Source organism: Denticeps clupeoides, chromosome 14 (assembly GCF_900700375.1).
Source record: "Denticeps clupeoides chromosome 14, fDenClu1.1, whole genome shotgun sequence".
In the NCBI taxonomy this organism is placed as follows: domain Eukaryota; kingdom Metazoa; phylum Chordata; class Actinopteri; order Clupeiformes; family Denticipitidae; genus Denticeps; species Denticeps clupeoides.
This window is the reverse complement of record NC_041720.1, coordinates 20,891,768-20,913,023: the sequence shown is the minus strand read 5'-3', so window position 1 is coordinate 20,913,023 and position 21,256 is coordinate 20,891,768. Positions and strand designations below refer to the sequence as shown.

The 21,256-nt window shown below is 45.2% G+C and overlaps 2 protein-coding genes across 7 annotated transcripts; one reads left to right on the top strand and one right to left on the bottom strand.

Moving 5' to 3' along the window:
* Nucleotides 1-3,392: 3,392 nt before the first annotated feature.
* Nucleotides 3,393-15,964, top strand: zbtb49 (zinc finger and BTB domain containing 49). 6 transcript variants are annotated; one of them, XM_028953112.1, is made up of 8 exons: nucleotides 5,734-5,794; nucleotides 5,884-6,046; nucleotides 6,709-7,661; nucleotides 8,127-8,173; nucleotides 8,313-8,386; nucleotides 8,557-8,639; nucleotides 14,063-14,224; nucleotides 14,879-15,607. In XM_028953112.1, exons 2-8 carry the CDS (start codon nucleotides 5,895-5,897, stop codon nucleotides 15,490-15,492), a joined length of 2,085 nt encoding a protein of 694 aa, XP_028808945.1. In that variant the 5' UTR covers nucleotides 5,734-5,794; nucleotides 5,884-5,894; the 3' UTR covers nucleotides 15,493-15,607. The 6 variants fall into 6 exon arrangements, with proteins under 6 accessions (XP_028808948.1, XP_028808945.1, XP_028808949.1 ...); XM_028953116.1 differs by lacking the exon at nucleotides 5,734-5,794 and having other exon boundaries at nucleotides 5,801-6,046; nucleotides 14,879-15,102; nucleotides 15,405-15,964; XM_028953115.1 differs by lacking the exons at nucleotides 5,734-5,794; nucleotides 5,884-6,046 and adding an exon at nucleotides 3,393-3,415.
* Nucleotides 15,566-20,111, bottom strand: stx18 (syntaxin 18). The gene is made up of 11 exons (XM_028953117.1): nucleotides 19,886-20,111; nucleotides 19,399-19,466; nucleotides 19,111-19,226; nucleotides 18,880-18,957; nucleotides 18,729-18,795; nucleotides 18,222-18,313; nucleotides 18,053-18,138; nucleotides 17,448-17,506; nucleotides 17,282-17,351; nucleotides 17,107-17,187; nucleotides 15,566-16,701 (listed from the first exon to the last, which is right to left on the bottom strand). Exons 1-11 carry the CDS (start codon nucleotides 20,036-20,038, stop codon nucleotides 16,606-16,608), a joined length of 966 nt encoding a protein of 321 aa, XP_028808950.1. The 5' UTR covers nucleotides 20,039-20,111; the 3' UTR covers nucleotides 15,566-16,605.
* Nucleotides 20,112-21,256: the final 1,145 nt, after the last annotated feature.

Sequence of the window (21,256 nt, the reverse complement as noted above, 5' to 3'; positions counted from 1 at the left end):
ATCAACACAATACTACCTAGCTACACTCCTGCACAGAAGCTACAATACTACCTCTTACATCAACACACTACTACCTAGCTACACTCCTGCACAGAAGCTACAATACTACCTCTTACATCAACACAATACTACCTAGCTACACCCCTGCACAGAAACTACAATACTACCTCCTACATCAACACAATACTACCTAGCTACACCCCTGCACAGAAGCTACAATACTACCTCCTACATCAACACAATACTACCTAGCTACACCCCTGCACAGAAGCTACAATACTACCTCCTACATCAACACAATACTACCTAGCTACACCCCTGCACAGAAGCTACAATACTACCTCGCTACACCCCTGCACAGAAGCTACAATACTACCTCCTACATCAACACAATACTACCTAGCTACACTCCTGCACAGAAGCTACAATACTACCTCCTACATCAATACAATACTACCTAGCTACACTCCTGCACAGAAGCTACAATACTACCTCCTACATCAACACAATACTACCTAGCTACACCCCTGCACAGAAGCTACAATACTACCTCTTACATCAACACACTACTACCTAGCTACACTCCTGCACAGAAGCTACAATACTACCTCCTACATCAACACAATACTACCTAGCTACACCCCTGCACAGAAGCTACAATACTACCTCCTACATCAACACAATACTACCTAGCTACACCCCTGCACAGAAGCTACAATACTACCTCCTACATCAACACAATACTACCTAGCTACACTCCTGCACAGAAGCTACAATACTACCTCCTACATCAACACAATACTACCTAGCTACACTCCTGCACAGAAGCTACAATACTACCTCCTACATCAACACAATACTACCTAGCTACACCCCTGCACAGAAGCTACAATACTACCTCCTACATCAACACAATACTACCTAGCTACACCCCTGCACAGAAGCTACAATACTACCTCTTACATCAACACACTACTACCTAGCTACACCCCTGCACAGAAGCTACAATACTACCTCCTACATCAACACAATACCACCTAGCTACACCCCTGCACAGAAGCTACAATACTACCTCCTACATCAACACAATACCACCTAGCTACACTCCTGCACAGAAGCTACAATACTACCTCCTACATCAACACAATACCACCTAGCTACACCCCTGCACAGAAGCTACAATACTACCTCTTACATCAACACACTACTACCTAGCTACACTCCTGCACAGAAGCTACAATACTACCTCTTACATCAACACAATACTACCTAGCTACACTCCTGCACAGAAACTACAATACTACCTCCTACATCAACACAATACTACCTAGCTACACCCCTGCACAGAAGCTACAATACTACCTCCTACATCAACACAATACTACCTAGCTACACCCCTGCACAGAAGCTACAATACTACCTCGCTACACCCCTGCACAGAAGCTACAATACTACCTCTTACATCAACACACTACTACCTAGCTACACTCCTGCACAGAAGCTACAATACTACCTCTTACATCAACACAATACTACCTAGCTACACTCCTGCACAGAAGCCACAATACTACCTCCTACATCAACACAATACTACCTAGCTACACCCCTGCACAGAAGCTACAATACTACCTCCTACATCAATACAATACTACCTAGCTACACTCCTGCACAGAAGCTACAATACTACCTCCTACATCAACACAATACTACCTAGCTACACCCCTGCACAGAAGCTACAATACTACCTCCTACATCAACACAATACTACCTAGCTACACCCCTGCACAGAAGCTACAATACTACCTCCTACATCAACACAATACTACCTAGCTACACCCCTGCACAGAAGCTACAATACTACCTCTTACATCAACACACTACTACCTAGCTACACTCCTGCACAGAAGCTACAATACTACCTCCTACATCAACACAATACTACCTAGCTACACTCCTGCACAGAAGCTACAATACTACCTCCTACATCAATACAATACTACCTAGCTACACCCCTGCACAGAAGCTACAATACTACCTCTTACATCAACACACTACTACCTAGCTACACCCCTGCACAGAAGCTACAATACTACCTCCTACATCAACACAATACTACCTAGCTACACTCCTGCACGCTCTCTCAGATCTGCAAACGAAAGGAGACTAAAAATTCCTTCTTCACGGGGTCTCCGATTCCAATCATCTCTGTTCTCCGTTGTTGTCCCTGGCTGGTGGGACAACCTGCCCTCCTCCACACGACTAGCCGAGACTATCACCACTTTTAAGAAGCAGGTGAAAACCCTCTTGTTCAAAAAATATTACAGACAAATCTAACACTTACACACGCACATGCGTACACATTGCACAAACAATACAAAAATGTATAAATACATTATAATTTTTCTTCGTCTAGCACCTAACAATCTCTGAGCATGCTCTTCACTGACAAGTCTAAGCCTTATCAGGGCTCTTAGTTTGTTAACTCAATATTCTATAGAAATCAAACGAGAATTGCTGGTGTCTTCCTCTTGTAAGTCGCTTTGGATAAAAGCGTCTGCTAAATAAAGTAAAGTAAAGTTAAAGATGCGCGATTACAGCGCCAGCCGTTGCTAACAAAGTTTAACCCAGACGTGCAGTGATTTATGCAATTAAAAAGCAATTAAAAACTAAACCATGGTCTTTTGTCGCCATAGAATCCTTGCTGCTGTCTGTTATTTGTCATTTACGCGAAAAAAATACGTTTTGCCATTCATGCCATGTTATAAGAACGTAAGCACGTCACTGATTGGTTGTTTTGTGTCACGTGGTAGTGGCGCGGTTGCCAGTTTGAAAATCCAGACCCACAATTCATCCATGAATGTACTTAACCTTGATAATGACGCTGATTCATCTGTGAAAACATTTCTTAAAATATGCATAGAACCATAAATATCACCGGAATAGATTATATGACAAGATGGAGCGTCCGATCGTATGTGTTTTTTTTTTCAGTTTTTATTTATTTTCGCTTCAGTTTTATTTCTTTTCTCACAGTATTACTATCCTATGTCTTTTTTCACCCCATCTGCTACTTAAATTTTTAGATGTGTATACTCGATTTGATATATGTACATAGTGCTGGGGCAGTGGTAATTAGAAGGTTCGAGTCCCGATCCGCTGAGGTGCCACTGAGCAAAGCACCGTCCCCACACACTGCTCCCCGGGCTCCTGTCATGGTGCCCACTGTCACCAGGGGTGATGGTTACATACAGAGGACACGTTTCATTGTGTCACGGGTGATAGTAGCCTAGTGGGTAACACACTCGCCTGTGAACCAGAAGACCCGGGTTCGAATCCCACTTACTACCATTGTGTCCCTGAGCAAGACACTTAACCCTAAGTTGCTCCAGGGAGACTGTCCCTGTAACTACTGATTGTAAGTCGCTCTGGATAAGGGCGTCTGATAAATGCTGTAAATGTAAATGTAAATGCTCTGCTGTGTTTCACAATGACAATCACTTCATTTTCACTTTCTTATATACACTACTCACAATAGGTTAGGGATATTGTGAGATACATAATGGATGTCATACATAGGATTGGGGTGACAGACATACCTCATTCTGTGTTTTCCATGTAATGTTCTCATTGTGAACAGGTGTGCGTTATATTGGGGCCAATACCAAGAAACAACCTTTCTCAATGTGGCCTCAATTTCAATGGTGGTCAGCGTTGCTGGAGAAGGTGGGGTGAGGGATGCACTGAGGTCAACATGGTCCCCAGGATTTGCTTTGGTGGAGGAGGTGCAACAGTCTGGGCATGCATCACCAGTCAGCGCAAAACCGATTTGGTTATTGTATGTGGCTCAGTCACTGTATGTTCTTACCTCAGAGACATCATAGAACCCATCATCATCCCCCAATTCTGCCAGCACACCCCCAACGTTCTGTTCATGGATTATAATGCTCAACCACAGCTCGACTTCAGGAAGTTGGAGTGCCTCATATGGTATGAGGGGCCATCATTGTCCCCTGACCTGAACCCCATAGAGCACGTCTGGGACCAGTTGAAACAGAGACTGAATGATCGTACCCCACATGACCTGCAGAACTGCTTGTGGAAGAGTGAACCGCAGTGCCTCAGAACAACATTTATGAGGCTGGTGAGGAGCATGAGACGTTGCTGGTGGATGGTGGAAACAGCCGCTACTGACATTGTAAATTTTTGTTATTTGGGGCTATCCCTGTTATTGTCTACATTTTTGGGGTAATAAATATTAAACTAATGAAAATTGTGTTTTTGTTTCTCATACATTATTAGTAATATCAGACCAAATAGGAAAAGCACTCATGTAAATAACAATATCCCTAACTTTCTCTGTATGGAGCGGTCGGGACTTATTTCACTGCAGGTTGCGTGTGTACATCATGTATGTGACAAATAAAACCTAACCTAACCATGTATATTTGTATTTGTATATAGTTTATTTATAATATATAGTTTTTCTTTCTAAGCCAAAATGTCACACAAAATATCCAGAAATGATATATTGATATGTGACAGTTCTAGTCTGTGAGATAATTAAAAGCCTTGGCCATGCCTAGTTCGCCACCATTCTTGATCTTATGAAGGGGTATTTGGCAGGTTCCCTTGTCTGAAGTAGAAAACTGCCTTTGCCGCCCACAAGGCCTTCGGAAGTGTCGGGTGATGCCCTTTGGGGGATCAGGTACTTACACCCCATCCAGAATATGCCTCTGCCTGTTAAGATGATTCACAGACTGGAAAATCTCTCAAACAAATAAGACAAACAAATCGAAACTATTATTTCTTAAATCTAAATATTTTAGAATATTTCAAACTGGACGTTTGGTTATAACTACTGGAGATTTCTTGCCGTTGAAGTTCCACTTTGGATAATAAAGGCTTTATTAGTTTCGTCTGTGTTTCAAGCTTCCTTGCACTTGGGTGCACATGGGGGGTAGTGGCCTAGTGGGTAACACACTCGCCTATGAACCAGAAGACCCGGGTTCGAATCCCACTTACTACCATTGTGTCCCTGAGCAAGACACTTAACCCTGAGTGTCTCCAGGGGGGACTGTCCCTGTAACTACTGATTGTAAGTCGCTCTGGATAAGGGCGTCTGGTAAATGTAAATGTAAATGTAAATGCACTGCCAACATGATACCCTGCCCCACATGACCATGACCAGCACGTTATGTGAAATAATCAGAATCTGGGAGCAAACACATACAAGCAGTTTGATTCCAGTCGATGGTGTCTCTCAAACATCAATATGCGACATAGTCTAAATCTTATATACATATAAATACAAAGATTACAGACATAATTACACACTTTAATGATAATTAATAATAATTAAGCAGGTGCTATACCACTACGATACGCTAGGAGGCAGTAAAACGCCTCGTGTGAATTCGGCGCGGTTTTCTACACCAGTTTCAATGGTACAAACATTGTTTGCAGCGCAATAACATTTCAAAATACATTATTATCCTTGCAACATAATTTAGAGTAATGTAGACTAGTATCTAATTCAGCTCTATTAAGTTATTTAATATAAACATGCGAGTGGAATGCTTTACCAGCGTTGTCATATAAAGATTAGTCTTTATTTAAAAATATTTTATGGGGGTTGTTTAAAAAAAGATAGAACAATATTTATAATTGCAATAACGCCCAACTGATTTCAAACCAGCCAATTTTTTACCCGCAAACCCTGTCACAGGAAAGAGACGCTGCGGGACACGGAAGTGACGTCAGCTGCAATGGCGGAGTAGCACGCTGAGTAAAACAGGTACGGAAATGCGACGCAGGAAGTCATGCAGGAGTCAGGTTGGCCGCTAGTCGCTTTATGTTTGTGCGTGTGTGTGTGTGTGTTTGCAGGGACTGTGGTGATGGACAGCCTCTCTGGCCACAGCTCGTATCTGCTGCAGCAGCTGCAGGAGCAGCGCATCCAGGGCATGCTGTGTGACTGCATGCTGGTCGTGAAGGGGGTCTGCTTCAAAGCCCACAAAAACGTCCTGGCCGCCTTCAGCTCCTACTTCAGGTGTCTGTAGCCATGCCTGTTCCTTCCTGTGTTTGTGCAGAGTGGAGTGGAGTTGAGTGGAGTTTTCACTTTACAAGGGGCCTGCTGGGTAATGTCACATCAAGTATGTCATCAGATACAAAGCTGGAGAGGATTTTGGTGTGTGACAATCTCCAACACACAGGACATCAACTCAGGGTGGTAGTGGCCTAGTGGGTAACACACTCGCCTATGAACCAGAAGACCCAGGTTCAAATCCCACTTACCTGAGCAAGACACTTAACCCTGAGTGTCTCCAGGGGGGGACTGTCCCTGTAACTACTGATTGTAAGTTGCTCTGGATAAGGGCGTCTGATAAATGCCGTAAATGTAATGATCTTTTTAATAAGCGAAGTATCAGACTGACAGCTTGATTGCCACTTTGGGAGCCTCTGACCAAAACAGGCGCAGCTTTAAGGATATCAATATGTTTAGATCATTGTTGGTTTGACACCATGGTTACATGCTTGTCAAGATTAATGGATTTATTCGACTTCTTATATAGCAAAATATTAATATTAATGTGCTTTGAAAACATTAGTATATTTAATACATTAAGCCACATTTTCACCCCCTGTTAACGAAGACCGTCATGATTTGTGTACCAGCCCAGTAATGAAGCCGTTTATCCTGTTCCCACGCAGGTCTCTTTTCCAGAATGCCTCCAGCCAGAAGAGTGACGTGTTTGACTTGGTCATTCAGGACGTTGGGGGCATTGGTCAGGTGCTCGACTACATGTACACCTCCCATCTGGAGGTGACCCAGGAGAACGTCCACGCCCTGCTGCACGTCGCTCAGTGTCTTCAGGTGCCGAATGTTCTCAGCATGTGCCAGACCTTCCTCAAGCCCTGCACCCCAGCCTTCCCTGAAACGGGACCGTTGGCGCATGAGCAGCCCTGCCTACTGACCAGTGGTCTGGCCCCTCCCATGGAGCTGCACTCTGTTCCGCTGGACCCCCAGAGGCCACGGGCAGCAGCGGTCGAGATGGATGTGGGCCCGTCTCCCATGAAGCTGCGGAATTTTTACAGTAAGCAGTACCTGAGGCAGAGCGAGGAGCAGAACCAAGCGCCCAACACGCCCATGAGCAGCTCCACCCACATCAAAGCCTTTGACCCCACTTCATATAGGTCCAGCCTGAGCCAGAGCGCCGACGTGTCTGACTGCAGTTCAGTGCTGAGCCAGGCTTCCAACGCAATTACGGCAGCAGATGAGCAGTTTCCGCAAGGTGCGTTCCCAGCCGGCACCACAACGCCTGCTGTGGGTCCCCCTGTCCCCACCCTCCAGGCTGCCTGCGGTCCTCAGGTGAAGGCGCTGCACACCAAAAAGGCAGTTTACCTGAAAAAGTTCAACTACCTTCGCTCACAGAGAGTGGAGGAGGAGATGGAGGCGCCGCAGCGCCAACAGAGGGAGGCGGCCCTGCAGAGCCAGCCCACCGAGGAAACAGAGGCCACCTCGCAGCCACCACTGTCCCCCGTGGCAGAGGAAGGAGGCCGAGAACCGCCCGCAGCATCAGGGGGGAAGCAGTATTGCTGCGAGGTTTGCGGCAAAACGTTCAAACACCCCAGCAACCTGGAGCTCCACAAGCGCTCACACACCGGTGCGTGGGATGGCCACGTCTCTCCGACCTCCAGCCCTCGCTCCTTGTGCTATTTTACACACACACATTTCTACTACATCCCAACCCTGGTCATACACAGCTGATTATTTTCATTCATCCAATAAAATAAATTCTCGGCCAATACTGGTCTAAAAACATCATTTATAATGAAGGCCTGGCTGAGGAAAGCTTTGCCGCATTTAAAAATGTAGAATGTTCCAGAAGTTCAGTGGAAATATTTCCTGAAATGTACTTCCTTTATGAAATATGAACGGGTGGAGATGGTATTACTGTAGTATAGTACTGTACTGTGTGGTAGGGGTTTACAGGCGGTCTTTCAACTCCTGTTGTGTGAATGGCTGTTTCCTGTAGAGAGTTTAGTAAAGATTGACAGGTGACTGTAATGTTGGGGGAAATACTTTTCTGAAGGTTTTAATATCGGTGTCATTCTGCATCTTTCTTCAGGTGAAAAACCGTTCCAGTGTAACGTATGTGGGAAGCACTTTTCACAGGTGTGTAGTTTTCCTGTTTACTGCAACATCCTCAGTATATAAATCTCAAGCCAGATTACAGCACATATTAAACTAATATTAATGATTTAAATGACACTCGTAATGATGGATTGTTCCCATTGTGAATGACTGCTCGCAGGCAGGGAACCTGCAGACGCACTTGCGGCGGCACTCTGGCGAGAAGCCGTACATCTGTGAGCTCTGCGGTAAAAGGTGGGTTGAACAGTTGTAGTCTGTACGGTTTAGTGTTGAGTCGAGTCATTTTGTTCTGCTGGGTGTAGCTTGGTTTGGTCAGGAAACGATCTGCAATGTTCAAATGTGCCAGGCCTGTTGAGAAGGGCGGGTAAATGAATGATTCATCATAGGACTTTTCCTCTTCACAGTTTTGCAGCATCTGGGGATGTGCAGCGCCACATCATCATCCACACTGGAGAGAAGCCCCACCTGTGTGACATATGTGGTCGTGGTGAGTGAAATACCTGAAACTTTCACAATAAACTCACCCACTACTGCTCTACTATCTCTACAAACTGTTATTCTTACCAAATGATTTTTGTTAGGGGTGTGTATTGGCAAGGATCTCATGATACTATGCAGATCGCAATACACAGGTCATGATGACAGCTGCGCGATATACTTACTTGCAGCACGTGCCATTCGTTTTGGGCAAGAGCACAGAGCGCATGGCAAGGTTTCCGCAGATCCTTAAAAAGCACTAAATTGCTGTTTCCAAAAAATAAATATTTAAATATCACAATCATTAAATCTACAGTTAAAGGACTTAATAAATAAAGTAAAACCAGTTTTTAATCTGTCAGTAATACTCTGGTCAGTTGTTGGTTCCCTCTCGCCCAATCAGTTGGAGTCCTGGAGGGGCTGCATGATAAAATATGTAAAGGATTGTATACCTTAAGCTATACAGCTCAATACAGACAATCCAAAAAATGTTATCCTATAATCACTCACAGAAGGTGACAGAAAGTCCACTTTAAGTAGAATTGTCCAGAATTGTTTTATCTTGTATATGGTTAAGCTATATGTCTATCTGTAAAAAGTTTATTATTCAACCTGCTGTAGTGCCTTTGCTATGGATACGTTACCCATTAAAAAACATTTAAATTTACTTATCAACTTTTATACCACAATATACACTACCTGCAATATGTTAGGGATATTGTTATTTACATGAGTGCTTTTCCTATTTTAATAAGTAAAAGTTCCCTTTTATATCACTAATAATGTGTGAGAAGAAACACCATTTTCATTCGTATAATATTTATTACACCAAAAATTTATACAACAGGGATAACCCCAAATAACAAAAATTGTCAGTAGCGGTTGTTTCCACCATTTGCCACAATGACAGATTGACTGCGACGTCTCCTGCTCCTCACCAGCTTCATAATGTCTTCAACAAGTGCTACACTCAATACACTTTTAGCCGCTTGTATCCGCAATCTCATTCTTTCGGTCATTACCCAAAGCTCATGGCCATAGGTGAGGATTGGGACGTAGATACACTGGTCAATCAAGAGCCTTGCTTTCTGGCTCAGCTCCCTCTTCACCACGACAGATCAGATCACTGCAGACACTGCCTCAATCCTCCTGTCGATCTCCTGCTCCCTTCTTCCATCACTCGTGAACAAGACCCCTCCACTTGAGGCAGGACCTCTCTCCTGCTTCACGCTCTGCTGAGAACTTACCCAGCAAGAACTGAAGGTCAGAGCTTGATGAAGCTAGGAGGACCACGTCATCTGCAAAAAGCAGAGACGAGATTCTCCTGCCACCAAACTCGACTCCCTCCACACCACGGCTGTGCCTAGAAATTCTGTCCATATAGTTTATGAACAGAACCGGTGACAAAGGCAAGCCCCGGCGGAGTCCAACCCTCACCAGGAACAGGTCTGACTTACTGGCGGCTATGTGGACCAAACTCATACGTTTGGGTCTGCCAGGTCTACGTGGCATCTTCCCGTACCATCTGATCCAACTCACCACCAGGTGGTGATCAGTTGACAGCTTCGCTCCTCTCTTCACCCGAGTGTCCAAAACATATGGTCGCAGGTCAGATGATACGACTACAAAGTCGTATCCTTTTCCCCAACCCGAAGGTGCAGGGAAGCTACCCTCTCATCCCCCGGGGTGAACCCCAACAAACAGGCTAAGTGTTGGGGCTAACAAAAAGCCAACCCCAGCACTCCACTTCTCACCCAGAGCAACTCCATCAAAGGAGAGTGTCCAACCTCTCTCAAGGACTTGGGTTCCAGAGCCAATGATATGTGTCGAGGTGAATCCGACTATATCTAGCTGGTACCACTCAACCTCTTCTACAAGCTCCAGCTCTTTCCCCGCCAGATAGGTGACATTCCATGTCCCAATAGCCAGTTTCCTTGTCCAGCTCCTGCCTCGGTCTGCCCCCTGATCCACATTGCACTGGACCCTTCGTGTTCCTCCTGCAGGTGGTGGGTCCACAGTTGGATGAGACCATGTATCCAGTTCGGGCTGGGCCCGGTTGGGACCCATGGGTGAAAGCCCGGCCATCAGGCACTCGCTCACGGGCCCCAACCCCAGGCCTGGCTCCAGGGTGGGACCCCGGTAACCCTCCGGGCCGGGTACACTGGCTCTTTGTTGTTCCTTCCATGAAAGGTCTTCTGAACTGTTCTTTGTCTCACCCTTTACCTAAGACCAATTTGTCATGGGAGACCCTACCAGTGGCACCAAGTGCCCCAGACAACATAGCTCATAGGATCATTAGGGCTCTCAAACTCCTCCACCACAATAAGGTAACGTTCAAGGAGGAGACAGTCTACCATCAATGGTTTAAATTTAAATCGCAATATGAATTTTATGCCATAATCGCATTGATACTGGGGCTGTCCAAGATATCACGATACATTTTGTGAAATTGTACAGTTTACTGAAAAAACAGCTGATATAGAAGATGCTGTGTACGTTTTTTGTGGATCATATTACATTAATAATTCAGCCAAAACAACATAATTCAGAACTGAATGGACTAAATTTGTATTCCAAAATTTTGATATTTGATGTCCCTGTATTTCTATACAATATCACAATATTAGATTAGATTCAACTTTATTGTCATTACACATGTACAAGTACAGGGCAAAGAAATGTAGTTTAGGTCTAACCAGGAGTGCAATAAGCAGCAAGTTCAAATAAGTTATATATATACATGAAGTGATATGTGCAGGACAAAGTGATATGTGCAGGAGTAGTACAGTGCAGTGATTATCAGGAGTGTATGGGGGGGGCAGAGGAGTTCAGCAAGGAAACAGCTCTGGGAAAAACCAGTCTGCTGGTTCTTGTCCGTGGTAGCTTCCTCTGGATTTCCTCAATGGATGGAAGTGGAGTCCCTGTGATGCGCTGGGCAGTTTTCACCACCCGCTGCATCGCCTTACGCTCAGCAACAGTGCAGCTTCTATACCACACTGTGAGACAGCTGGTAAGGATGCTCTCTATTGTAGAGCGGTAGAAGTTCAACAGGATGGTAGTGGGTAGCTGGTTCTTTTTTAATGTTCTCAAGAAGAAGAGGCGCTGGTGAGCCTTCTTGACCAGGCTGGAGGTGTTAATGCTCCAGGACAGGTCCTCTGAGATGTGGGTCCCCAGGAACTTGAAGGATGTAACAGGCTCCACAGTCATCCCATTGATGTGGATGGGATCATGCGAGCCTCTTCTCTCCCTCCTGAAGTCCACAATGAGCTCCTTGGTCTTGGTGGTGTTTAGGAGAAGATTATTTGCTGTGCACCAAGTGGCCTCCCTGTAGGCAGTCTCATCGTTGTTGTCGATGAGACCTATCACCGTGGTATCATCTGCAAACTTAATAACGGAGTTTGATCCATACATAGGTCGGCAGTCATGGGTGAAGAGGGAGTAGAGGAAGGGGCTCAGCACACAGCCCTGTGGTACACCAGTGTTGAGCGTGACAGTAGTGGAGCAGATGTGGCCTGACCTTACATGCTGTGGTCTGCTGGTCAGAAAGTTCATAATCCAGTTGCAAAGTGAGGTGTTGATGTCCAGGGCTCTAAATTTAGAGATTAATTTAGAGGGGATGACAGTGTTAAATGCTGTGTATAGGTGTATTACTTATCCAGGTGTGTGAGTACAGAGTGCAGCGCTATGGAGACTGCATCCTCTGTGCTCCTATTGCTACGGTACGCAAACTGGTGTGGGTCCAGAGTTGGTGGGAGGAAGTCCCTCAGATGTGCCAGGACTAACCGCTCGAAGCACTTCATGATTATGGGTGTGAGTGCTACAGGGCGGTAGTCATTCAGGCATGTTAGGTTAGGATGTTTCGGCACTGGTACAATGGAGGTGGATTTGAGGCATGTTGGAACAGCTGCTTGGGCGAGGGACATGTTAAAAATGTCCGTGAATACGCCAGCGAGCTGCTCTGCACATGCTCTAAGTACGCGGCCCGGGATGCCGTCTGGTCCAGCAGCCCTGCGCACGTTGATCCGGCTCAGTGCAGTGCAAACATCTGAGGAGGTGAGTATGATGGGCGAGTGGTCGGTAGAGGAGGAGATCCTGACAGCAGGTTGCTTGTTGTCTCTTTCAAAGCGAGCATAAAAGTCGTTGAGCTCATTCAGAAAGAGGACATTTGTGGTTGTGGGGGCTGAGTTGCTGGGTTTATAGTCTGTAATGGCCTGAATGCCCTGCCACAAGCGTCGAGGATCAGCATTGGAGAAGTATTCCTCTAGCTTTAGTTTGTAGCAGTGCTTGGCCTTTTTGATGCCCCTCTTCAGGTTCGCCCTGGAAATGCCGTAGGCCTGTGCATCACCCGATCTGAAGGCATTGTTGCGTGCCTTCAGCAGGAGACGCACCTCCTTGTTCATCCAAGGCTTCTGATTAGGGTATGTGGTGATCTGTTTCTGAGTAGTAACCGTGTCTATGGTGGTGTTAATGTAGTTCAGAACAGAGGAGGTGTAGATGTCGATGTTCGTGTGAGAGCCACAGGTGGCCTGTGAAGCAAACATACTCCAGTCTGTGTGTTGGAACCTGTCCTGGAGTGTGATGTCAGCCCCCGCTGGCCACACTTTGATGGTCCTCACTGATGGCTTCACACGGTTGATGAGGGGGGAGTACTTGGGGGTGAGAAACAAAGAAAGGTGATCTGATTGTCCGAAGTGGGGGAGGGGGGTCACAGCATAGGCTTCAGCCATGTTTGTATAAACTTGATCCAGAGTTTTGTTTCCTCTGGTGTGACAGAGAATGTTTTTATGAAATTTAGGAAATACCGTCTTCAAATTGGAATGATTAAAATCGCCCGCCACAATGTATGCAGCCTCTGGGTGATCAGTCTGTTGTTTACTGATGGCCGCATGAAGTTCGTTCATAGCAAGCTTGGCATCAGCATCAGGAGGAATGTAAGTGGCAGTTATAATGGTGGATGTGAACTCCCGCGGCAGATAGAACGGTCTGCACTTAACCATGAGAAACTCTAGGTTAGCTGAGCAGTGTCTCCCAATGATAGTAGAGTTCGTGCACCAGGCTTTGTTAACATAGATGCACAATCCCCCACCTCTGGTCTTACCGGAGTCATCCGCCGTTCTGTCTGCCCGGAGAATGTGGTGCTCAGCTAGAGCAATAGCATTGTCCGGTATTCCGTTGTTTAGCCATGTTTCAGTGAAAATCATGACATTGCAGTTCCAGAGTTTCTTGCTGTGGTTGATTCGGAGTCGAATCTCATCCATTTTGTTCACCAGTGACCGTACATTGGCGAGAAGCATGCTGGGCAAAGAGAGCCGGTGTGGTGTTAGCTTTAGCTTAGCTCCTAGCCCTCCGCGCTTCTCCCGCCATATAATGCTGTATCGTTGAGTGTCTCCAGGGGGACTGTCCCTGTCACTACTGACTGTCCTTTTCACACAGGATTCAGCAACTTCAGCAACCTGAAGGAGCACAAGAAAACCCACTCAACAGAGAAGGAGTTCACCTGCGACCAGTGTGGCAAAGCCTTTAACATTCACAGGAAGTTGCTGAAGCACAAAGCCCGCCACACGGGGGAGAAGCCATATTGCTGTCAGACCTGTGGTGAGTTCCAGTCTGTCCATTTCACTGGGCAGGTCAGTGGTTCAGTCGTTCCCAGTAAGAATGAAGATCAACTTCTCCCTTGAACATGAACTCCTCTAGTGTAGGGTTGTCTAGAAATTCAAGCACCACAATATTTCAGTGTTATTTGTAGTGGTATAAAATCCCGATCCGCCAAGGTGCCCACACACTGCTCCCCGGGCGCCTGTCATGGTGCCCACAACAAACAAAACAACAAAGTGAAAGTGATTGTCACATGTGATACACAGCAGCACAGCACATGGTGCACACAGTGAAATTTGTCCTCTGCATTTAACCCATCACCCTGAGTGAGCAGAGCACCCTGAGTGACAGGCGCCCGGGGAGCAGTGTGTGGGGACGGTGCTTTGCTCAGTGACACCTCAGTGGTACCTTGGCAGATCGGGATTCGAACCAGCAACCTTCTGATTACGGGGCCGCTTCCTTAACCGCTAGGCCACCGCTGCTCACCAAGGGTGATGGTTAAATACAGAGGACACATTTCACTGTGTGCACCATGTGCTGTGCTGCTGTGTAACACATGTGACGATAACTTCACTTTCAAAAAAGTGGAATGATACTAAAACATGCAGCAAGTGTTGTGGAGTACTGGCTGAATCTGGGCGCCTGTTTCTGCAGGAAAGAGCTTTGCTGGCTCTGGTGACCTCCGGCGGCATGTTCGATCACACTCAGGCGAGAGACCCTACTTCTGTGAGACCTGCGGGAAGAGCTTCACCCGCTCTGCGGTTCTGCGCCGCCACCGTGGCACCCACTGCAGACCCACTGCAGTGACCAGTCCCAGCATGGACAGGAAGGTGCTGGACCAGATGAACAGAGCTCCGCCTCCACATACTGTGGGTCAGGTGAAACCTCTGAATGCTTCAGAGCCGCCTTTCAGCCTCCTGCTTCAGCACAAGGCAGCAAAGCCCCTGGAACTGTCTGCAGAACCACCCTCAGATGCCCAAACCAACCCCAACCCCTCTTCTGCCCTCCTGGAGTTGCGCCAGGTTCTGCCTGGGCTTCTTCTGTCCTCGCAATCTGCAAAATGTCCCCCACCAGACACCCAGCTTCCTCAGGAAACCAGTTTCAGCCCCTACCCAGAGGAGCATAGCTCCACCGTTCCCCCAGCACGCTCACCCACTGACTCTGGTCTCTACCCCTACAGGGGCAGCGAGGGTCCCATCTTCTCCAGCGTGGCACTGTGGGGGCTGGCCATGAAGACGCTGCAGAGTGAGGGTGAGATGGAGCACTGAGAGCTGGAGAATAATCATCATAAGAAACCGGTTCACTCTTTATAACAAAAAATAACGACTGTTACAACATATGTAAAGACTACTCTGTATTTGAAATAAAATATACCACACAGGAGTTCAGATTGTCACTTTTTAAATCCACAGAAAATGAACTGTTTTCCCCTAAAGCACATGCGTCAAGATCACTTTATTATATATTAATAGCTACTATTATGGCACGGCGATATGAAGTGCCGAAAACACATACTACAGATCCCATAATGCAGTGTGCACTTTGCTGACTAACTGAGCGCCCTACGTGCTTTGGTGACTTTGATGCTTCTTCACAACCCATTTTCCATCGAGGTGGAAACTGCTCCTGTACAGATTCCACTGCAGTGCAAAGCAACTGGAGCATAATAAAAGTGTTCTTGACACCCCTGTCCTAAAGCCACCATCCATCAAGACATCACTTTTACTGCCAGTATATACGATAAAGTGAATGAGCCAACTACCAAAACCGAATGGTTCCAACATCCACCAGACTTTAGTGGATATTTCAGTTTAATATCGGATGGTAGCAGATCGACTGTATGTTGCACCGTTTCATAATACAGTGTTATAGTCATGTTCCTTTAAATGTCCTTTATATTTTCAACATGAGACACCTTGAAGGTTAATTATAGTCTTATCTGTACAATGAACTCATGAGAATATACAACTGTGCAGTTGTAGTTCTTGATAAGAATAAATAAAAAAAAAAGTGAGAGTCAACCCCAGCTGTCAATGTCAGAGGTCATGTCATTTAGTGGAAACTTAACTACATAACACACAATTTAGCAAGTATGGAGAAAAAGTTCCTGGTATGAATACAATTTTATATTTTCATCCTCACATTTGTACAATAACTCATTGAAATGCAATTAATGCAGTTCTGATTTTAATATTTAACAGTTTTAATAAAATACTATACAAATGTAACAATCCTGGATGTCTGTACTTCACACAGATAAACACGGCCAATGTACAACAAACTGTCCTGCTGTAATGTCATTTAAACAACGATCCTGATGGCACTGTGGACACCATGACCGTTCCTCGGTTTAAGACTGTAGTGTCAGCGTCTTCTCAGCGTTAGCTGTCGTACCAGTCCAGGAAAAGGAGGGAGAATGAGCACATGACCAAGAAGAAGAGGATCCAGACTCTGAAACCAGCGTTGTTTTTAATTGCCTGAATGATCAAATGATTAGTTGATTAATTTTTGAGGTATTACAAGGAATCTTAACAGCAATCATTGGACCATCTAAGACTTAAAATGATGTAAAAAGGACAGATAAATGAGTAGGTGTGTTGACTGGTAGCAGAGGCCTTTTGTTCTTCGACCTGATTCATCTGACCACTATAACCCCAATCCACCGACGTGCAGACACCTTTTAATGGGAACGTGTACGGACACGGGTTTATTAGTAGAAACCTTTGCTTATTACAGATTCCTTCAGGTCTAATTGTTGACGGTAATCTACAAAATTCTCTCCATTCTTATTCAATATCTGACATATCAGGGCCATCCTGTGTGTTGCCTGATGTTCAGCTAATTGGTCCACTTTACCAGATAGAGTGACAGAGCTGACCCACCTCTCTAATGTCCTCATTTCCTTCCTTCACATTCTCAGTGGCTCCAACAACCAGCTGGTGGATGTTGTTGATTTCAGTTTCCTGTGGTGCACAAGGACACACACACACACACACACACACATTCATTCTCTGCATCACTATTATATTACTGTCAGAACAGGGTTGAGACACTGACCTGCTGAAGGACTTTCTCAGCAAAGATCTCCTGCAGTCGTGAGATCTCCACCACCTTCCCCTCGACCTGCCTGTCAGGACACACCAGCCACACACTGCATCACCAGAACACCACACACACACACACACACACACACACACACACACACACACACACGTCAACTCACCTGACTTCATCCACCAGACTGTTCATCTCACTCACCAGTCTCTGGTTCTCTTGTTCAAACTGAAACACACACACACACACACATCCAGGGTTTACAGATTGTTTCAACCTTTTCAGATTGTCAATGAAAATGACATGATGTCCTTCATATGTCCTCTCCAAATGTTTATATATATATAATGCAATAAAACAATAATTCCATAAAGAGAAACAGCAGAATCTATGTTTGCTGTAGGTTTGATGCTGAGAAGTGTTTACCCCCTACCCTCATCATCCTCCAGAGAGTCTCTCACGCCAGTACGTCTACATGTCTCAGTGGGCGTCGACAAAGCGGCTTATCTGTTAATGCCCTAGCATGTCCATATATAAGCATGCGTGTAACCTGATTTTACCATCACATTAAGATTGTGATAGTAGATCACAATCCCTTCATCAGTGGCCAGTTTTTAACCCAAGGAGTGCTCTTCTCTTGGGGTGATCCACACCCCAAAACACCCACATTCTGTGTTAAGAATAGTGTCGCATCTTCATCGTATCTGGTCCTTCACAGCAGATGCAGAGCAGAGGAAGAGTAAAGAAAATAAGAAACCTTAGGCAGCTCCATACCATCTGGATCTCTTCAGGAGACAGTTCATCCTCCACCCTACTCTCCTGCCAAGGGTCCACATCTGGGACATCAGGTAGAGGCTTCTCTGCAGTGGGAGAACACAGACACTCTCAGAACACATAGTGTGTAGAATAGGGTCAGGCTGTGAGTGCGGAGCATCTTTCCCACCTCCTCCGTTCTCCTCCTTCTGCGTTTTCTCCTCCGTTTGTTCAGACCGAGGGCTCTTTACTTTACTGTGCTGCTCAGGCTCCAGCCGAGAGCTGCAAATAACCAACCAACCAACCTTCACATTCAGGGATCAAGGCCATATTTCAATACTGACATCCTGACATCAGCTACATGGGCAGAAAAGATAGATGCCCAGACTGTCAGGTCAGGTGATCCCACTGGATTACTAGATCACATTAAGCACAACTATATATTGCTCTGTGATGTATTTTTCCATCAGAAAAAACAGGTTGGTTACGATAAGATGACATTTAGAGTTTTTAGAAGATGTCAACATAGTAGAATGGTTCAAATGCATGGGATCTCCTACAGGTCACTCTTCGTTCATTAGTGGTTACATTACATCTCCTTATAATAGTTACGGATTTAAAACGTATTTGCAGGTCATTGCATATGTGTGGTTTGTTCTCATGACAAAATTATGTGATGATGAGGTTCTACACTTACAGTCTCTTCCTGTCCACCACTCTCTTCACACGTATGGCCCTCTGCTCAGAGTATAGTTTACACACTCCTAAACACATACATACACAGAGATCAATGTTGAGTGAGACATGCACTTCAAATCTGTGCATGAATATAGCGCTGGTGCACCTACCTTTCAGGTAGACCTCAATCAGGTCCAGTACAGCTCCATAATGCTCTTTAACCTGGGCGGGGCTTGCCTGCTTTTCCGCTACAAAACAGACCAGGCCATGCACACACTGTTCCTGACTCCAGCGCAGGGTGATTTTAAAGAAATGCGAGGTGTACGCATGCGAGAACGTTGTGAGCATGAATTAATGCCTTATTACATTACTCACTCAAACACACACTCACACCAGTTTACCCTCATTACGAAGCTGCCGGATGGCGTCAAAACATGTCCTCATGAAGATCTGAGCATCCTGGTCAATCTGATCCCTCTCACTGTCCGTCATACGTGTAGCATCAGAGGAGATCAGACTGTTCATATACACACACAGCCACACTATTAAAGATACACTCCTGTGCTGGTACCGAAAACCAACCAATTACAGATACTGAGGTAATCTAGCGTAGGGCTTCCAAGTTAGTCTTCACACATGCAACTCTCATTAATCAACTGAACGAAAAATGTGTTGAAATGATCTGGTACCTGTCGGCATTCATGTAATCTTTCCGGTGCTGCAGCAGGAAGTCCTTCAGCTTTGTTATGTTAGAAACCTGCAGTGGAGGGGGCAAAAATGCTATTTATAAAATGTGTAAAATTAGTCAATACATTTATAATATGTAACTGATTTTTTAAAATCGATTTGATCTGTGAAGACGTGTCTGTATTCTTTACAGCAAGTTTCTCTGTTTCTCGAACCTGATTAAGCAGCGAGTTCTGTACTGCACAGATGAACAGAAGTTCGCTGGATTTTCTCTCACTCATTAAACAAAACCCACAAATGTCCACTTTCACAGTGTCATGTGTGTGTGTGAACTAAGACACACAGACAGACAGACAGACACGTTGGTTTTTCAAATGCTGAATAAAGAGTTCCAAAATGGAAAGAAAATGAATGATTTAATATGCATTAAAGTTGAGTTTTATTTTGAAACGTTGCGTAACAGAAGAAAATGAATCGCTGGACACTCACCACTTCCTTGGCTTTGGCGCTGAACGCCGCCTTCGAGCGGCTCCTTTTCAGCACGTCGTCGCGACTGGACTCGAACCCGACGCCCATGGCTTTATTCCGGGTCTTCACCGTCTTCACACTCGCCTTAAAAAGTAGAGTTATATCCACGGCCATGGCTGGGCCTCTACAGCAGCCGGAGCTGCTCGCCGCAACAGCGACGCGATGGCGGCCACGTCACGTCGGCGCGGTGACGTCACTGCCCCGCGACCAGGAAGACGGCTTTCCCGCCTGACGTGTAGAATATTTCCACGAGTTCTGAGTTCTGTGTTTTATGGAACTATTTTAGCTCATGTATTCGAAGCCACGTGAATATCAGTACAGTGACTGTATAGAGTTTTCTTTTGCGTTCATACAGTGCATTCGTATACGATTCACACCAAAACAGACTATACACGAAATCCAGAACACTTAAACTGTTTAAACAATCATACTGAAATGTACTTTAAAGTGGAACAAAAATCTGCTTTAAACTAACTAAATCACACGAGAACAATTTTAAAGCGCCATAAAATGTGACCTGTAGGTGGCGGTATTGTCGCTCTGGCAGAAACGGCCCCATAAATTCTCTTCTGAAATGGAGATCGTTTGGTGGCATCTCCTCATCATATTCCCAGGGGTGAGCAAAAAGTAAAAGTCAAGTACAACATTGTATTTTGTGCTATTAAAAAGGATGTCTATATTTTACAGTAATTAACAATACTAAAAAAAACTATGCAAGATTCGTACATACAAACAAAACATAAAAACCTAAAAAAAGGTTGTAAGTACAATGCAAGGCACCTGATATGTATACAGTCATATAAAAACGTCTCTCGTTTTGGAACGTTTCTCAGCCTGCATAATAATTTACTCGACTTTAACGAAAAAAGATAACAGTGGGATGTCTCTCATTTCCTAGGAACAATTACTAAGATTTCTAGTTGCATGAAATGAAATGTGAAAAGCTGACTTTTTGCTGTTTCTACTGCTTGTAAGTGTTTGTTGGATTAGCTTGCTCAGCCTTGAACTCCAGGTGTGTCCAGTCATGAGAAAATAGTATTTTCAAGTATCTCAGACCTGAAGACAAAGACTGTTCAGTATCTTGGTTTAGGGCAGCGTTAAAATGAACATTTTATCCATAACTAACTAGTAGTTAATAGTTACATAAAAATCCATCTGCCTTTCTAATTTGGCCCCTGAGGTGATTACGAGAGGTTAAGGACAGTTGCAGTTTACCGCACCATGTTAAACATTCCAACACGTGCACGTTCCGTGTAGGTCATTTTCAGCGCTTTACTCGTAGGATATCGCTTGTTGAAATGAAACGTTGGTTAATATTGACCAATGACTGTG